Here is a 17,990-nt window from a genome sequence, read left to right as displayed (position 1 = left end):
CCCTCACTGCTCTCCCCCATCATTGCTCTCCCACACCACACTCATCATTGCTCTCCCTCATCACCCTCATCATTGCTCTCCCACACCACCCCCATCATTGCTCTCCCACACCACCCTCATCATTGCTCTCTCACACCACCCCCATCATTGCGCTCCCCCATCACCCTCATCATTGCTCTCCCACACCACCCCTATCATTGCTCTCCCACACCACCTCCCTCATTGCTCTCCCCCCTCACTGCTCTCCCCCATCATTGCTCTCCCACACCACACTCATCATTGCTCTCCCTCATCACCCTCATCATTGCTCTCCCACACCACCCCCATCATTGCTCTCCCACACCACCCCTATCATTGCTCTCCCACACCACCTCCCTCATTGCTCTCCCCCCTCACTGCTCTCCCCCATCATTGCTCTCCCACACCACACTCATCATTGCTCTCCCTCATCACCCTCATCATTGCTCTCCCACACCACCCCCATCATTGCTCTCCCACACCACCCTCATCATTGCTCTCTCACACCACCCCCATCATTGCGCTCCCCCATCACCCCATCATTGCTTTCCCCCATCACATTCATAATTGCTCTCCTCCATCACCCCCATCATTGCTCTTCCACACCACCCCATCATTGCTCTCCTCAATCACCTCCATCATTGCGCTCCTGTATCCTCAATAATTGCTCTCCCACACCACACCTCAGTGTACTCTCCCCAGTGTATTGGATAAAAAAAATAAAAAAAAACACTTACCTCTCTGCTCGCTCCCCCGCAGCATCGTCGTCACCGGCAACTTTCTCCTTGACACAGGCGAGCACTGCATGATGAAGTCAACAAGCCGCGTGAGCCTTTGTCAGGGAGAAAGCGCCGGGCAGGAAGCAGAGGACTGATCCCTCAGCTCCTCTGCCATTTTCCTCCTGTCAGCAGCAGAGCTGGAGGGATCGCTCCCTGCCCGCCGTGTGTGATGAGGTTGCCCTCAGTATTAGCCGCCTGGAAAGGGCCCCCCTGAACCTCCGGGCCCTGGTGCACTTGCACTGGCGGTATGTCCGCCCCTGGACTCATACATTATATCATCTAGGATGGATCCAAGAGCGGACACAGACAGAAGAGGGTCCCTGTACGAAAACAATATATGGGCCCTCTGCTGTCCTATAGCTCATGATAATGCACAATTCCACCTGCTTTTGAGGTTGTTGTGGATTCCTAACCTCTTGGGCCCCTGTTTGGCTGCACGGGTTGCACTAATGGCATGTCTGCCCCTGGAGGGACCCCTATGATGATCTCATAAAGAACCTGAATATACCTAATATTGCAGTTAAAGGGAGCCTGTCAGGGTAAAATCTTGTTGTGAAGTAAGCATATCATCATGGGGGACAACGTATCCATCAGGTGGGGTCCTGGACATGGGCAGAACAGCCCTTCTCCTGGAGTTATGCAAGACAGAGCTGTCAATCAACATAGAAGAAGTGGCAGCAATCTAAATAAGTGGCTGGGACAGTCCACAGAGTCAATTTAGCCACACCAAGGTTGCACTGAGCACCTTCATTTGCATATTACAATAAAGTTGTTTTTTTGGGGGCAATGGAGGAATAGATTTAGAAACAAAAAGAACGATTTTTATTGTTGCTCCAATTCCTACAAGGCTTTGCAGTTAGTTTGAAGTGTAAATTTGGGATGAGAGACCTTTAAACTATAGTCAGTGATGCAGTCCAGGGTCTTTTACTCACAGTTGTTATCCGAGTCACTTCTGCCGGCAATGACTGCCCAAGCCGTGCTGCGTCCACCAGGTGAGGGGCTCGGTCAACCCCCAGGCAATTCAGGAGTGTGGCACAGGACCCCCTTTTATCCTTTCTCTGGCCTCTCGTGCCCCACCAGTGACCACACTTCTGTCCGGCTGCCTCGGGCCTTCTCTTGGTGAAACCTGGCGCCTGTTTCCCTGACCCTATGTGGTGCCTTCCTAGTGGGTGTAGCAGGGAATCGCACCATTAGATGATCACGACCTCCGGTCTTTGGCTGAGGGATAATTTACCTCCACCAACTTGGGAATCCGGTACCCTTCTGCGGCCTGACCCTTCACCCGATATCACGCGGGCTTGCAACGGTTGCTGTCCGTTCTGCTCTCTTAGGGTCCCTTCTGCCTTCTTGTTTCTGGAGCCTTTCTACTCCTCTGTCTGTCCTCTTTCCTTCCTTCTCTTCTCCTCTCTGGCTCAGGCCTTCACCCCAGGCCTGCCTCGTGGAGCTGAGCTCAGGCCGAGCCTGTCAGCTCTCTCTCCCTTTCTGCTCTGACTGAACTCTCACTAAAGATGGCCCCCACCTTTTATCTGCTTCTCTGTGTCTGAGCTCCGGTGACCAGCATCCAATGAGCTCCTTCCTGTGCTCCAGAAACCGTCCCCTTCTGCTCCTACATCACTGGGTTCTCTCCCCCCTCCCCACTCCAGCCAGTGACATGGTCAGTTGTGCCTGCAATAAATGGGAGCACCTGCGAACTGTCCCCCGGAAATGAGTGTGTGTATGCAGCTGAGCCCTGGTCCATACTCCATCCTTACCTGGGCGTGGAATATCACACCTCTGGCAGAGGTGCAATACCCCTGTAGCAGCCGAACCCTCGGGGCGCTACATTTACATAAATGTTGCATAGAAAGGGTTAATAAAAGTGTATAATCTGATTCAACAAGATAGTAAAGAAGTCCTGTTTTTTTATTAAGTTTTCTCAAATAAGCTGTAAAAAAATGTTTTATGTTTGAAAAAAAAGGCATTTTCTCCCTTTTAATCCGGACCAGAAATGCCGCTTGTAATTACAATGTGCACAGGGCGCTCCACAGGCTGCAGTGCAGACAACTACAGGCAGATGCTTCCAATGACGTATTCGAGGTGGGAGGAGTGTACATAGAAGTGGGCGGGGTGTATATGAGCAACACTGAAGTAGGCGTGGTCTATTAATGTTGACCTTACCGGCTTCCCCCGTAGTGGGCGGAGTGTATCACAGGTCTCGTGCAGTGTATGCAGAGCTGTGGCTCCGCCCCTTTGGGGGACGGACGTTATACGAGGTTGAGTCTCTGGCAGGAAATTCCGGACCGGCGCTCGGTTGTTGTGGCCGGTTTGCCCCGAGGCTCCCCGTGATGGAGCTGAGGTATTGGGGTGGTGACTGGGGGCTGCCCTCCGTGCACCCCGAATGCCTGGTTGTGCTGGTAAGAGCGGTGTGAAATAGCAGATGCTGCAGTGCCTGCGATGGACAGGTGCACCCATCATCATTGTGCGATGCCCTGCACCCCCGTCCTGATGTGCAACGCTCTGCACCCCCGTCCTGATGTGCAACGCTCTGCACCCCCGTCCTGATGTGCAATGCTTTGAACCCCCGTCCTGATGTGTAATGCTCTGCACCCTCATTCTGATGTGCAATCCTCTGTACCCCTCATGCTGATGTGCAACGCTCTGCACCCCTGGCCTGATGTGTAATGTTCTGCACCCAAGGCCCGATGTGCAATGTTCTGCACCCTCATTCTGATGTGCAATCCTCTGTACCCCTCATGCTGATGTGCAACGCTCTGCACCCCTGGCCTGATGTGTAATGTTCTGCACCCAAGGCCCGATGTGCAATGTTCTGCACCCTCATTCTGATGTGCAATCCTCTGTACCCCTCATGCTGATGTGCAACGCTCTGCACCCCCGTCCTGATGTGCAATGCTTTGAACCCCCGGCCTGATGTGTAATGTTCTGCACCCAAGTCCCGATGTACAATGTTCTGCACCCTCATTCTGATGCGCAATCCTCTGTACCCCTCATGCTGATGTGCAGTGCTCTGCACCCCTGGCCTGATGTGCAATGTACTGCACCCCATTATACTGATTTGTAATACTTTGCACCCTTGTCCAGCTGTGCAATGCTCTGTATCACTGTGATCTAGACAGAGGGCTCTCAGAAGTTCAAGTCTTGAAGGTTTATCATTTCTTCTGCCCTGAGAATAGGATACAATTACACAATCAGATAATCATTTAAAGCAGGGATGGGGAGCCTCAGGCCCTTCTCTCCGGCCCCAGGGCAGATTCCTGGGGTCCACAGTGCTTGGGCTGGCAGAGTTTTGATGTCCTTTTAATTTTTCTTGCTCTGTGAGCACGTGCACCCAACGTTCACTACTAAACACTGAGGCATGTGCAATGAAAGATTACGTCCTAACAACAATGCCAGCGTCAGGACGTACTCTGTGGGCGGAGCTAGTGCGCAATTTGTACGGCCCCAAAGGATGGCTTGAATATAATAATAATGATTTCTTTATTTATTTAGCGCCAACATATTCCACAGCACTTTACAATTCACAGACATTATCATCACTGACCCCATTGGGGCTCACAATCTACATTCCCTATCAGTATGTCTTTGCAGTGTGGGAGGAAACCCATGCAAACACGGAGAGAACATACAAACTCCTTGCAGATGTTGTCCTTGGTGGGATTTGAACCCAGGACTCCAGCTCTGCAAGGCTACAGTGCTAAAAACTGAGCCGGCCTGCTGCCCAATATCCAAATGGCCCTAGGCAGACAAAAGGTTCCCCACCCCTGATTTAACCCCTTTACAGCCCATGACGTATTAATACGCGTCAGTGCCCTGGGCTTTAAGAGCCTGACCCGTATTAGTACGTCATCGCGATCGCACGCGCACACAGGCTGTGCGGGCGCGATCGCCGCCGGGTGTCAGCTGATTGTCACAGCTGACACCCGGTACTATGTGCAGGGAGCGGTCCCGCACCGCTCCCAGCACATTAACCCCCTGCAATGCTGCGATCGAAGTCGATCGCAGCATTGCGGTGGCAAGGGGAGGTGATCGGTATACTCACCTCCTCTTCCGGCCTCCAGCGCTGTCTGCTGCGGCTTCCCGTGTGTTGCCATGACGACCCAATGTCGTCATGACAACATCCGGGTCACCAGACAGCATTAAGATTGTTTGGACATGCGCAGTACATCTCCAAACTATCTTCTCCCTGTCCAGCGCTGACTGCCTGCATGGCACAGGGATGGTGCTGCATTCCTGTGCCATGCAGGCGATCAGAATAAAAAAAGTGAAAGTCCCATAGTGGGACAAAGTAAAAAAGTAAAAAAAACTCCCAGAAAGTAAAAAAAAAAAAAAAAAAAAATAGTAAAAATATAAAAAAAATATTCCACTAAAAATAAAAATATAATGTACCCATCAATAAATATTATTAAGAAGAAAAAAAAACAAACAAACAATAAAAGTACACATATTTGGTATCGCCGTGTCCGTAACGACCTGGCCTATAAAACTGTTCCACTAGTTAACCCCTTCAGTGAACACGGTAAAAAAATAAAATAAAAAACAAAGCAAAAAACAATGCTTTATCATCATACCGCCAAACAAAAAATGGAATAACACGCGATCAAAAAGACGAATATAAATAAAAATGGTACCGCTGAAAACGTCATCTCGTCCCGCAAAAAAACAAGCCGCCATACAGCTCCATCATCCGAAAAATTAAAAAGTTACAGCTCAGAATAAAGCGATGCAAAAAAATATTTTTTTCTATAAAATTAACTTTTATTGTGTAAAAGCACCAAAACATAAAAAACTGTATAAATGTGGTACCGCTGTAAACGTACTGACCCAAAGAATAAAGCTACCTTATCAATTTTACCACACCCGGAGCAGAATAAAAAAAATGTAAAAAAACACAATTCCTGAATTGTTGGTTTTAGTTTATTCTGCCTCTCAAAAGCTGGAATAGAAAGTGATCAAAAAATGTCACATGCCTGAAAATGGCACCAATAAAAACGTCAACTCATCCCGCAAAAAACAAGCCGTCACATAATTCTGTCAGCCAAAATATGGCGATGCAAAAACTAGATTTTGCAAAATATGTGTCTTTTAGTGTGTGACAGCTGTCAATCATAAAAACCCGATATGATTCTGGTATCGCTGTAATCGCACCGACCCAAAGAATAAAGTAATCTCATCACTTATACCGCACGAGGAACGGCGTAAAAAATAAACGCTAGGGCTGGGGTTGGGGTTGTGCTAATGTTAGGGTTGGGGTTGTTTTTTTTTTTCAAAAGTAAAAAAAAAAAAAAAAAGATATGGCAGCTAGTGTGGAACGCAAGTGCTCGCTACTTGAGTTTGCATCGGGTGCTCGGGTATGCACTGAGTATCGCGGGTGCTCGAGTCTCCGCCCCATATGCTTCGCGGCCAAAAGAACCTTGCGGGGATTGCCTGACATGCATGAGCGATCCCCGCATGTTTTTTTTGGGGTGTCTAATAACCGTGAAACATGCGGGCGGGGACTCGAGCATTTCACTTGAGCACCCGTGATACATGGTGCATACCTGAGTACCCAATGCAAACTCAAGTAGCGAGCACTTGCGCTCAAGAGTAATGACAACTTATTCAATATGATGACCTAATGTTATCAAATTCTGTGTCGTACCTCTGGGTTCAAAATGTTCACTATACCCCTTAATAAAATCCTTGAGGGGTATAGTTTCCAAAATGGGGTCACTTGTGGGGGAGCTCCACTGTTTAGGCACATCAGGGGCTCTCCAAACGCGACATGGTGTCCACTAACAAATTGAATGGAAAATCGGCTCAAATTGTTAGCGGACACCATGTTGCGTTTGGAGAGCCCCTGTGTGCCTAAACATTGGAGCTCCCCCACAAGTGACCCCATTTTGGAAACTAGACCACCCAAGGCACCTATCTAGATGCATAGTGAGCACTTGGAACCCCCAGGTGCTTCACAAATTGATTCGTAAAAATGAAAAAGTGTTTTTTTTTCCACTTTTTCATTTTTACGAATCAATTGGTGAAGCACCTGGGGGTTGCAAGTGCTCACTATGCAACTAGATAGGTGCCCCTGTGGTCTAGTTTCCAAAATGGGGTCACTTGTGGGGGGTTTCCACTGTTTAGGCACATCAGGGGCTCTCCAAACGCATCATGGCGTCCGCTAATTATTCAAGCAAATTTTACAATCAAAAAGTCAAATGGCGCTCCTTCCCTTCCGAGCCCTGCCGTTCGCCCAAACAGTGTTTTTTCCCCACATATGGGGTATCTGCGTGCCCAGGGGAAATTGCACAACAAATTTTGGGGTCCATTTTTTCTTGTTACCCCTGAGAAAATAAAAAAAAATTGGGTCTAAAGTAACATTTTTGTGAAAAAAGTTAAATGTTCATTTTTTTTCTTCCACATTCCAAAAATTCCTGTGAAGCACCTGAAGGTTTAATAAAGTTCTTGAATGTGGTTTTGAGCACCTTGAGGGGTGCAGTTTTTAGAATGGTGTCACTTTTGGGTATTTTCTGTCATAAAGACCTCTCAAAGTGACTTCAAATATGATGTGGTCCCTAAAAAAATGGTTTTGTAAATTTTGTTGGAAAAATGAGAAATCGCTGGTCAACTTTTAACCCTTATAGCTCCCTAACAAAAAAAAAAAAATTGGTTCCAAAATTGTGCTGATGTAAAGTAGACATGTGGGAAATGTTATTTATTAACTCTTTTGTGTGACATATATCTCTGATTTAAGGGCATAAAAATTCAAATTTTGAAAATTGCTAAATTTTCGCCAAATTTACGTTTTTTTCACAAATAAACGCAAGTGATATCGAAGAAATTTTACCACTATCGTGAAGCACAATATGTCACGAAAAAACAGTCTCAGAATCAGGTGGATCCATTGAAGCGTTCCAGAGTAATTACCTCATAAAGTGACAGTGGTCAGAATTGTAAGATTTGGCCTGGTCATTAACGTGCAAACCACCCTCGGGGGTAAAGGGATTAAAGAATAACCGTTGTTTTTAATTTTTATTTTATGAATCAGTAGTACATATGAAAATAAGCTTCTTTGTAATATATCTTATCAGAAAATATTGCTTCTTTCTCTGATCATAATTGATCAGAGATGCTGCAATTTTGTCTCTTGTTGGTTTGTCTTGTTTTAAATAAAGCTGCTTTGTTTTTGACACTTCCTGGTGTTTGGCTTTGACAAAACTATATTGATACAGTCATGTGCGGATTACATGCATTTTTGAAGCGTTTCCACCACAGAAACGCACTAAAACCACATGTGCGTTTTTTTACCTGTGGATTTTCCGCACCTAAAGTAAGTCTGTGGGGAAAGTCCACACATACACTCAGGTACCCGCAAGAGAAATGGACATCTGGCGGATTTGAAACACGCACCGCAGGTCAGTTTACGCAGCGTTACAAGAAGCACAGTGGGCAGGAGATTTCTATAAATCCCGTCCACCTTGCTGGAACTGTAGGGTGATTATATATGGCTTAGGATGCCAGCACCGCCCCCTCCCGGCATCCTGGATGCCGATACAGTTGAAAGCAATGATGAAACCGTCCGCTCCCCCATCACTCTTCCTCTGCTTCTGATGTATTAGCGCAGCGGGTGAGATGACCTCAAAATTTTGCACCTGCTGTGCCAAGTAATGAAGAGCTTCTGAGCGCTCGCTGCCGAGACCGAAACAGCTGGGGAATGTGTTTTTTTTTTTTCTTAATGTGAGGCCCATTATACTGTATGGAGGACTATGTGGGGCCCATTATACTGTATGGAGGACTATGTGGGGCCCATTATACTGTATGGAGGACTATGTGGGGCCTATTATACTGTATGGAGGACTATGTGGGGCCCATTATACTGTATGGAGGACTATGTGGGGCCCATTATACTGTATGGAGGACTATGTGGGGCCCATTATACTGTATGGAGGACTATGTGGGGCCCATTATTCTGTATGGAGGACTATGTGGGGCCCATTATTCTGTATGGAGGACTATGTGGGGCCCATTATTCTGTATGGAGGACTATGTGGGGCCCATTATTCTGTATGGAGGACTATGTGGGGCCCATTATTCTGTATGGAGGACTATGTGGGGCCCATTATTCTGTATGGAGGACTATGTGGGGCCCATTATTCTGTATGGAGGACTATGTGGGGCCCATTATTCTGTATGGAGGACTATGTGGGGCCCATTATTCTGTATGGAGGACTATGTGGGGCCCATTATTCTGTATGGAGGACTACGTGGGGCCCATTATACTGTATGGAGGACTATGTGGGGCCCATTATTCTGTATGGAGGACTACGTGGGGCCCATTATTCTGTATGGAGGACTACGTGGGGCCCATTATTCTGTATGGAGGACTATGTGGGGCCCATTATTCTGTATGGAGGACTATGTGGGGCCCATTATTCTGTATGGAGGACTATGTGGGGCCCATTATTCTGTATGGAGGACTATGTGGGGCCCATTATTCTGTATGGAGGACTATGTGGGGCCCATTATTCTGTATGGAGGACTATGTGGGGCCCATTATTCTGTATGGAGGACTATGTGGGGCCCATTATTCTGTATGGAGGACTATGTGGGGCCCATTATTCTGTATGGAGGACTATGTGGGGCCCATTATTCTGTATGGAGGACTATGTGGGGCCCATTATTCTGTATGGAGGACTATGTGGGGCCCATTATTCTGTATGGAGGACTACGTGGGGCCCATTATTCTGTATGGAGGACTACGTGGGGCCCATTATTCTGTATGGAGGACTACGTGGGACCCATTATTCTGTATGGAGGACTACGTGGGGCGCATTATTCTGTATGGAGGACTACGTGGGGCCCATTATTCTGTATGGAGGACTACGTGGGGCCCATTATTCTGTATGGAGGACTACGTGGGGCCCATTATTCTGTATGGAGGACTACGTGGGGCCCATTATTCTGTATGGAGGACTACGTGAGGCCCATTATTCTGTATGGAGGACTACGTGAGGCCCATTATTCTGTATGGAGGACTACGTGGGGCCCATTATTCTGTATGGAGGACTACGTGGGGCCCATTATTCTGTATGGAGGACTACGTGGGGCCCATTATTCTGTATGGAGGACTACGTGGGGCCCATTATTCTGTATGGAGGACTACGTGGGGCCCATTATTCTGTATGGAGGACTATGTGGGGCCCATTATTCTGTATGGAGGACTATGTGGGGCCCATTATTCTGTATGGAGGACTATGTGGGGCCCATTATTCTGTATGGAGGACTACGTGGGGCCCATTATTCTGTATGGAGGACTACGTGGGGCCCATTATTCTGTATGGAGGACTACGTGGGGCCCATTATTCTGTATGGAGGACTACGTGGGGCCCATTATTCTGTATGGAGGACTACATGGGGCCCATTATTCTGTATGGAGGACTACGTGGGGCCCATTATTCTGTATGGAGGACTATGTGGGGCCCATTATTCTGTATGGAGGACTATGTGGGGCCCATTATTCTGTATGGAGGACTATGTGGGGCCCATTATTCTGTATGGAGGACTATGTGGGGCCCATTATTCTGTATGGAGGACTATGTGGGGCCCATTATTTTGAAGGGGGGATATAGGAGGGTCATCATACCATGTGTTTGAAGGGCACTGTGGAGGAATTCACTGTGGGGGTATCACACAGTGCTTGGGGGGCACTTTTATTAGCATCATACTTTGTTTTCAGGATCTCCTTAGCATTGCACAGGTGAGAGAATTCCTGATGCCTTGATGATACTTCAATCACATGTGTAACACTAAGGAGATCCTGAAAACATGACCTGTGGGGGTCCGTGAGGATGGGGTTTGGGAAACATTGCTATAGAGCCTTAGATCAAGAATTGGACAGACATTTATAGGACATTTCATAACTTTCCCAAATTCTTATGAAAAAATATTCCCCACAAACTGCATTGAACTACTGTACCCAATTTATTATATATTTTAGGAGTCTGAGTCGGTCCATTTTATACCGACTCCACCAAAATGGGCTCCGACTCCACAGCCCTGGTTATAGCAGCGTGCAACAACCTAGAAAGCGACCGACACATCCTGAATATGCCAGTGGCTGAAGTGAAGTCCCTCCGCAATAGAGGGCTGAAGCTGAGTACCCCGAATCTTTCTGCTCATCTCTATTAAAAACTCATGTAGAAAATTTTTTTTTTAAATAAATGTTAAAATTTATGGCGATTTTTACAAAACCTTTTAACATTGCAGAAAAATAGTCACAGAAATCCTTGGGAACATGGAAGGGAATGTGATTTCCTGCTATGGCTGACTTTACCACTTTTACCGTGCGTTAGGCAGAGTTAGCATCAGGTTTTTGATCTCCGCTCTTTGTGTACGATGGTAAAAGCTGCCAATGTTCCACTTAGTGTCCTTAGGTCTCCATAATGATATTTTTTTTGTATTTGATGCCGCTTAAAAAAAAGGGAATCAATATCACAGTAGATAATGTAATTCTATACACTGGTATATACTGCGCGGTACGCTTCATTTGTACAATGAGACTCTATGGGTGACGGTCTGTTTTTCTGGCTTACATGTTGATAGTAGGTCATGAACGTAATGTAACCAAGGTCTAAGTTTTGACAAATATCCCCTCATGTTTCAATCACAAGGGTTTGAGACGTTTGTTATCTTGGTTCTCTGTATATTACCGCTTTTATGGCTTTTTGTGTCCTCTCGATACCAGTTCTTTACCGACATTTCCAGTTTGAACACGATGGGGACAATGTCGTCCTCCCTGGCATGTGAAAAATGTATGAGAAATCTTGTTTGTGCTGGAAATCATTGTATACATAGTACGAGCGCCCTTCCAGCACTGTGCAGATATGAAAGTGCAAATAAGATAATTGCATTTATCATATTTGATGTTACTGTTCTGTTAGGCTTCATCCAGACGTCCGTCAATCACGTATCACATGATTATCACAGAAAGAACACGTACCCATTGTAGTCTAGGGGGCTGTTCACATATCTGTGATTTTTTTTTTTGCTGACCGTATGGCGGCAAAAAAATCACGAAGATGTCGGTTTTTAATCTGAATCGCAGATACAAATTACCCATATAAGTATATGTAAAATCAGTGACAGCACATGGATGGTATCAGTGTGCAATCCGTGTGCTGGCCGTGATTTAATATTGCAATGAATAGCAGGCGCTTTGCAGTTATTTATTTTTTTCATCCTTAAAAGTCACTGATGAACACTATAAAAACTGAGACACTGACCACAAAACTAATGAAAACTCATAGAAAAAAGGAATACAAACAATCCAGTATTAGTATAACTTTTATTATATCAATGAAACTCAGGTCCAAAGCACTGATGAACAACGCTTTGTACATAAGAAAAAAACAAGACATCAAAATGAGGCCTAAGACTTTGTTCACATATCACTTACAATTTTTATTATTATTCATTGGATGCAATTTTTTATGAAAGTCCTAGATGCTGGAAATTCCTCTTATATTACTTTTGATTCCTGATTTTACTATTTATCTGGGAAGCATAAAAATGTTAAAACAGAAATTAGTGTATGGCTGAGATATTTTTTTTTCCCATATAAATTAGGTCATGGAAAAAAATCGCTCACCTGCACTGCCCCATTGAATAACATTGGTCCGAGTGCTTGTCTGTTTTTTTTTACGTTTTTTTTTTTTTTTTGATTGGTTGCAATGTTCATAAATATCTTTCTTTCATTTCCTTATTAAGGCTTTCATATGCTACCGGCTTGACTACCACATATGGGCTGCCTGTTGCCCTCCGTACTGTATTTTCTGCTTTTATTTCTGTGAAATTTAGTCATAAACATATTTCTTTTCTAACTGTTATTTTGCTTTTATTTTCTAGGCCTATGCAAAATTTGGTGGTGCCCCACTAATATTAAATCCTGTGGATTATACCTGGGCAGGATCACAAGGTATTTCTTACTTTCTAAGCTTACTTGGTTTTGTGTATAACATATTCTTAAAGAGAACCTGTCAAGTGATTTCCCAAAAAACGGGCTGCGAGATTCACGGACAGGCTCCCTAATGGGAGATATCTACGTTTTACACCTAGCTCGGCTAGATTGACGATTCTCTTCTTATGCACACATAGATGGAGACCTGTCTATCAAGCAAAGCCAGGCGGGGAGAAGCCAAAGGGGACTCCTCCTCTGACTACTCTCCTCATTTCCATCTGTTGTTTAAACTATGTTTCTCTGAAAAATTGCATAGAGAGAACCTTTTGGTAATTTCTGATACATTGACACTTGAATTACCAGTTCAATACTTGATGTGAGTCTTGTAGTGACTCTTGTCACAGTGAGGGTCATGTGATAAAACTAAGGACTGGAAGGGAGCAAATAATAGCAGTATTGAGACAAGTGTGTACAAGATGCTGCTCTACTAAAGTTGGTTTCACACGTCCGCTTATCTAGAGTGCCGGAAAAAACGGTACTGGAGATATCCATGTCCCGTGTGTCACATGTGTGCCGCATCAGGATCACACGGATCAGCGCTACAGGTAGCGCTGTTCCCAAGCGCCGGGTGCTGAGCACTGCCCTCATCATGGTTCCCTGCCGGTGCTGCGATAAGCACCAGCAGGGACAATGATGGGGGTAGAGGTAGTCTTCTCCTGGTGTCCATCTGTGTAAAAATAATAATAAAATAATGAAATCCTTATACTCGCCTCACCTAGGTGTCCCTCGCTGTAATCCATGTGGCCGCTGACACCGAGGAGTCGGGGAGAATGAGCGGCTCCGGAGCTGCAGATCAGTGAGTGACAGGACACCGCTCCTGAGCTGCAGCTCCGGAGCCGCTCATTCTCCCGGCTTCTCTACAGCAGCGGTCGCATGGATTACAGAGGGGGACACCTAGGAGAGGTGAGTATAAGGATTTTATTATTTTATTCTTATTTTTACACAGGTGGACACCGGGAGCAGACTACCACTACCCTCACTATTGTCCCTGGTGCTGATCACAGTGCTAACTGTAGCGCTGATTCCCAGGCGCCGGTACGTGTTACACGGGTGACACAAGGATGTCATCCGTTTAGTACATTTTGCGAACCATGTGTCCACAAAAAAATGGACTTGTCTCCGTGTGGAGCATACGAATACACGGTCCGTGAAAACAGACTGAGGTGTGTCAGTGTCTCCGGGACATGTGGAAACTGTCACCACTCGTACCGGAGATACTGACGTGTGAAAGAGCCCTAATACAGGAAAAGCTGAGACTTTTCTGCCTGCGGGGCTTTATTGTCAGAGCCAAGTCTCTATTGACCACTGCATGAAAGGGGTTAAATGGCAAGGATTGGAGTTAACTCATGAAGCAGGGTGTCAACTAGACATCCAGCGCTGATGACAGGCTCAGCTCCTGAGCTTGAGCCAACACCACACTGTAGATGTGCGTTTCTTCACGTTTAGGCCTCCCTGGTAGTGTCAATATTTGTGGCGCTAGACAATAAGGGGTGAAGGATGGAGCTATTTTGGGTATTTGGAACAATATAGAACAAGCGATGAAGTCATCGCAGGTTCAGGTCTCCTAAAGGGATAAATAAATAAAAAATAAAAATTAAATTCTCCCCGGGCTTCCCCCATTAAAAAAAGAAAAAAATGCCATGTTTGTTATCGCCACACCCCTAAAAGTTTGGTCTATCAAAGTAGAAAGTAAATGAACCCGTATGGTAAATGCAGACAAGAGGTAAAAAAATCTAAATGCCAGAAGTGCTTTTTTTTCGATCAACACACCTACTTAATAATACTAAATCTATATAATAAAAAAACAATCAAAGCTTTATATGTAGCCCAAATTGGTAATGCAAAAAAATAATAATATGCGTCTCGGAAAGTGGAGACGGAGACCAAAATTTATTTCTTTTTTTTTTACTAATGTCTGAAACTTTTCACCATTTAAATAAAATAAAAAAACTCAAACAGACAAAAAAAAACTATGCAAGTTTGGTATTGCTGTAATTTGTACTGATCTGGAAGATTATGCTTTCAGTTCATTTTTACCATACAATTAATGCTGTAAAACAAACCCCCAAAAGAAGTGGCAGAATTGCATTTTCATCAGTGGTGTTTGGTATGTTACTGTAATATGGTAAAATGGATGGTGTCATTCAAAACTACAACTCATCTTTAAAATAAAATAAAAAATACCTTTATTTGGCCATCTCAAATGGAAAATAAGAAAAAATTGACTCCTGGAAGAAGGAGAAAAAAAAACAAAATAGAGCAAAAATGAAATCTAACCCCAGTCATCTAGGGGTTAATATGCGCCTGTGAAAGTTTTGCCAAAAAATCAAAACTTCTGAGTTTTCATTCAAATGCAAAAGAAATTTGATTTCTTTAGAGTAATGAAGAACATGTGAAAAGTGAATTAGCATTGCATTCTAGGGACATCACACTTGAAGAATGGACTATTTAATATATATACAAGTTCTGGATAACATTACCAGTATATACGGAGATATTCCCTATCCCGCTCACATAGACGTTACTTACTGTGGAAAGAACGCTTACTAATAGTTTTCTTTGGGTGATAGGGGATTTGAGGGGATTGTGTAACCTCTTTTACAATTGAAGGGTCTGGTATTTAAACAAAGAACATTTAGTTTTGACTTTTGAAACAGATGCCATGAGCATTATCTCAGGCATATGCCGTATACACTGATTAAACCCGCCTGGCCATTTTGATGTCCTTATCCCAGATTACAAGTCATTGCATATTACTCTCTTGTAATCACGCATAAAGATATCTGTATGGCGCAGATATACATTAGACTTTAGTGTTCACATGCTTGATGTGCTTTGAAAATAATATAAGATGCTGTTAAATTTAAAGGGTTATTCTGGGGTTTCCAAAACAAGTTATCTCCTATCCGCTGGATGGATGAAAATTGACATATCAGCTAGGACTCTACAAATGGCCATTATGGGGATTTGTGTTTCCCACCCTACCCTGGCTGCAAGAGTTAAATGGAGCTGCTGGTCGCTCGTGCATCCTGTCACCGCATTTAAGTCTATGGGAATGATCAAGATAGCCCACCACAGCGTTCTACTATCTTCAGGTATCTCCAGTATCATTTTGGTGGAAATTTATGGTGCAAAGTACGCCAACTAATAGGTGGTATAAACATAAATTAGACAGTCTAAAGTTACAACAAATTTACCATCAGCCTATACCCATGTGACAGCTTTGGCACATTTTTTTTTAATCAGGTATTTTGAATTAACTTTGAACAATGACAATATGAAAACAAAATCCAAACACCTGTCATCCACAGCAATAATCAATATTTCTTGCCCCTGCTCCTCTTCAATGGGAATGATATCGCTAATGTTCCCTGGGTATCGTTCTAGCACTTTTGCCCAAAAGATGTTGATATACTATAGAGATAAGACCCGAACCTCTCCACCATACTCAACGCACCCAGCACAAAATCTTAGTGGACAATATTGTCACCCATAGCTCCTTCGATCCTTTCCCTTTTGAAGGCATGACATAACTGAAGAGAATTCTAAAATTGGTCGGAGGGCTAATCAAAATCTGCTAATTGTCTAGAAGGTGATGATGAATCTATCATATCATGTATATACTTGATGAAGAAGCCAGAATTTGCTTTGAAAAGCGTAGTTACTGTACGTGTGCAATTACGAAACGCCTTCCTTGAGAATCTCTGAACTTCGTCTTACTGCAGCGTTGTTTTATCCATCCAGCTTCTCAAGATACACCTTGTCTTCAGCCCAACCTTTTATCCGGTTTGATGTGCATGGGTGTTTTTATCTTTGACAGTAACAGCAAACTGTGTTAACATATCTCCTTTTGTGACTTGAGAGCTCTTTTCACCGTAGAGTTATGAGGTGCTGGAGTACAGCAGACCTGAGTGTGATTAACTGACTGCTTTCGGCTTTCATCTCTGGCAGTCTCACTACAAACACTTCTAGTAGCTCTCCTCTCATAGTGCTGCCAGCTCTGCCAATCATGAGCAGGCATCCACATACAAGGGGTAAAAAGAACACCCACGACTAGAACTAGAACAGCCTTTGTGTGAGACATAATGACGCAGTCTGCTCTTCTCACTGCGGAGTCATTACATGTGCTGAAGCATAACAGATCTGAGTGTGATAAATAGCTTTGAGTTCTCGTCTCCAGCAGTCAGTGTTGGGGAGGGACACTACAACAAAGTTGGCAGCACTACACTTGCTTTGGCAATGCTAATGTGTGTTTGTTTCTGCTAATAAAGCTAATTTTGAATTTGAGAGGAGAACTGCTAGAAGTGATTGTTATGAAACTCAACTTCTGCAGTACTGCCCCTCCCCCCCCACACTGACTGCCATAGATAAGAACTGAAAGCTGTAGGTTAATCACACTCAGCTCTGCTGTGCTCCAGCACACAGGAGAGCAGACGGTTTGTCAATGCTATTGTGGGGATGTGTTCTTCTTTTCCCAGTGTGTTGCTGTCTGTTTATGATTGGTCAGCGTTAGAGGAAAAAGTACATACCCCCAGTGAAATCTCTCTGGTAATACCATATTTACTTAACAAAAATTAACTATTTATATGCTAAATACTAACATTGCTTGCTAATATGCCCGCAACAGAGAGGAAAAAAAACCCCAAACAGAACAAAAACATTTTATTCTGTTACTATTCTATCGTGTGTCCAGTTCAGCTTGATAAATATGTTGAACGCTCCTTTTTATGTCCCGTAAATATGTCATGTTTTGCTATAGAAATGAATGTATCTGGTATTCTTCATTTAGGTGCAGTGCCCACATTAACATATGAGGACGACACTATTACCCAGCCTGTCAACATTTTAAGCTTTTTTAGAAAACAGGTGAGTTGCTATTATGTTATTTTGTAGGTTGTCATGTTTGGATTTACAGACTGAGTAGTTTTGCTGTTGGGCCTTGGTATTTTCATCATACAATGTTTTTTGTTCTGTTTCTCTAACTGGGAAAACTGGACTTAAGGTGGAACTGGACTGTTCCTCATCACCGCCGTGATCTGCTGGTATTAAGTTAGACAGAAAGGTATTTGTAAGGTAGTGTTAATTTTTCATAAAGGGAACCTGTCACCTTTATTGCACCCTATATTAACTTTCTAATAAGCCCCCTTTCGTGGTTTAGTGATTGTTGAATAAAATCAGTTTCAAAACGGTGCTCACAATATGCACAT

General features: G+C 44.3%; 1 protein-coding gene across 2 annotated transcripts in view; it reads left to right on the top strand.

Moving 5' to 3' along the window:
- The first annotated feature begins 2,999 nt into the window (after nucleotides 1–2,999).
- Nucleotides 3,000–17,990, top strand: part of MTX3 (metaxin 3) — a 31,131-nt gene continuing 16,140 nt past the window's right edge. Inside the window, exons 1-3 of one of the 2 annotated variants that reach the window (XM_073680192.1) lie at nucleotides 3,000–3,190; nucleotides 12,672–12,741; nucleotides 17,573–17,649. In XM_073680192.1, the coding sequence (XP_073536293.1) occupies nucleotides 3,122–3,190; nucleotides 12,672–12,741; nucleotides 17,573–17,649 (216 nt within the window). In that variant the 5' untranslated portion in view covers nucleotides 3,000–3,121. The remainder of the gene's footprint in view (nucleotides 3,191–12,671; nucleotides 12,742–17,572; nucleotides 17,650–17,990) is intronic. The other variant, XM_073680193.1, reaches the window with a different exon arrangement.

This window comes from Phyllobates terribilis, unplaced genomic scaffold (genome assembly GCF_046119375.1).
Source record: "Phyllobates terribilis strain yellow unplaced genomic scaffold, ASM4611937v1 Scaffold_1__5_contigs__length_1240528914, whole genome shotgun sequence".
In the NCBI taxonomy this organism is placed as follows: Eukaryota; Metazoa; Chordata; class Amphibia; order Anura; family Dendrobatidae; genus Phyllobates; species Phyllobates terribilis.
This window is presented reverse-complemented; position numbering and strand designations above follow the sequence as displayed.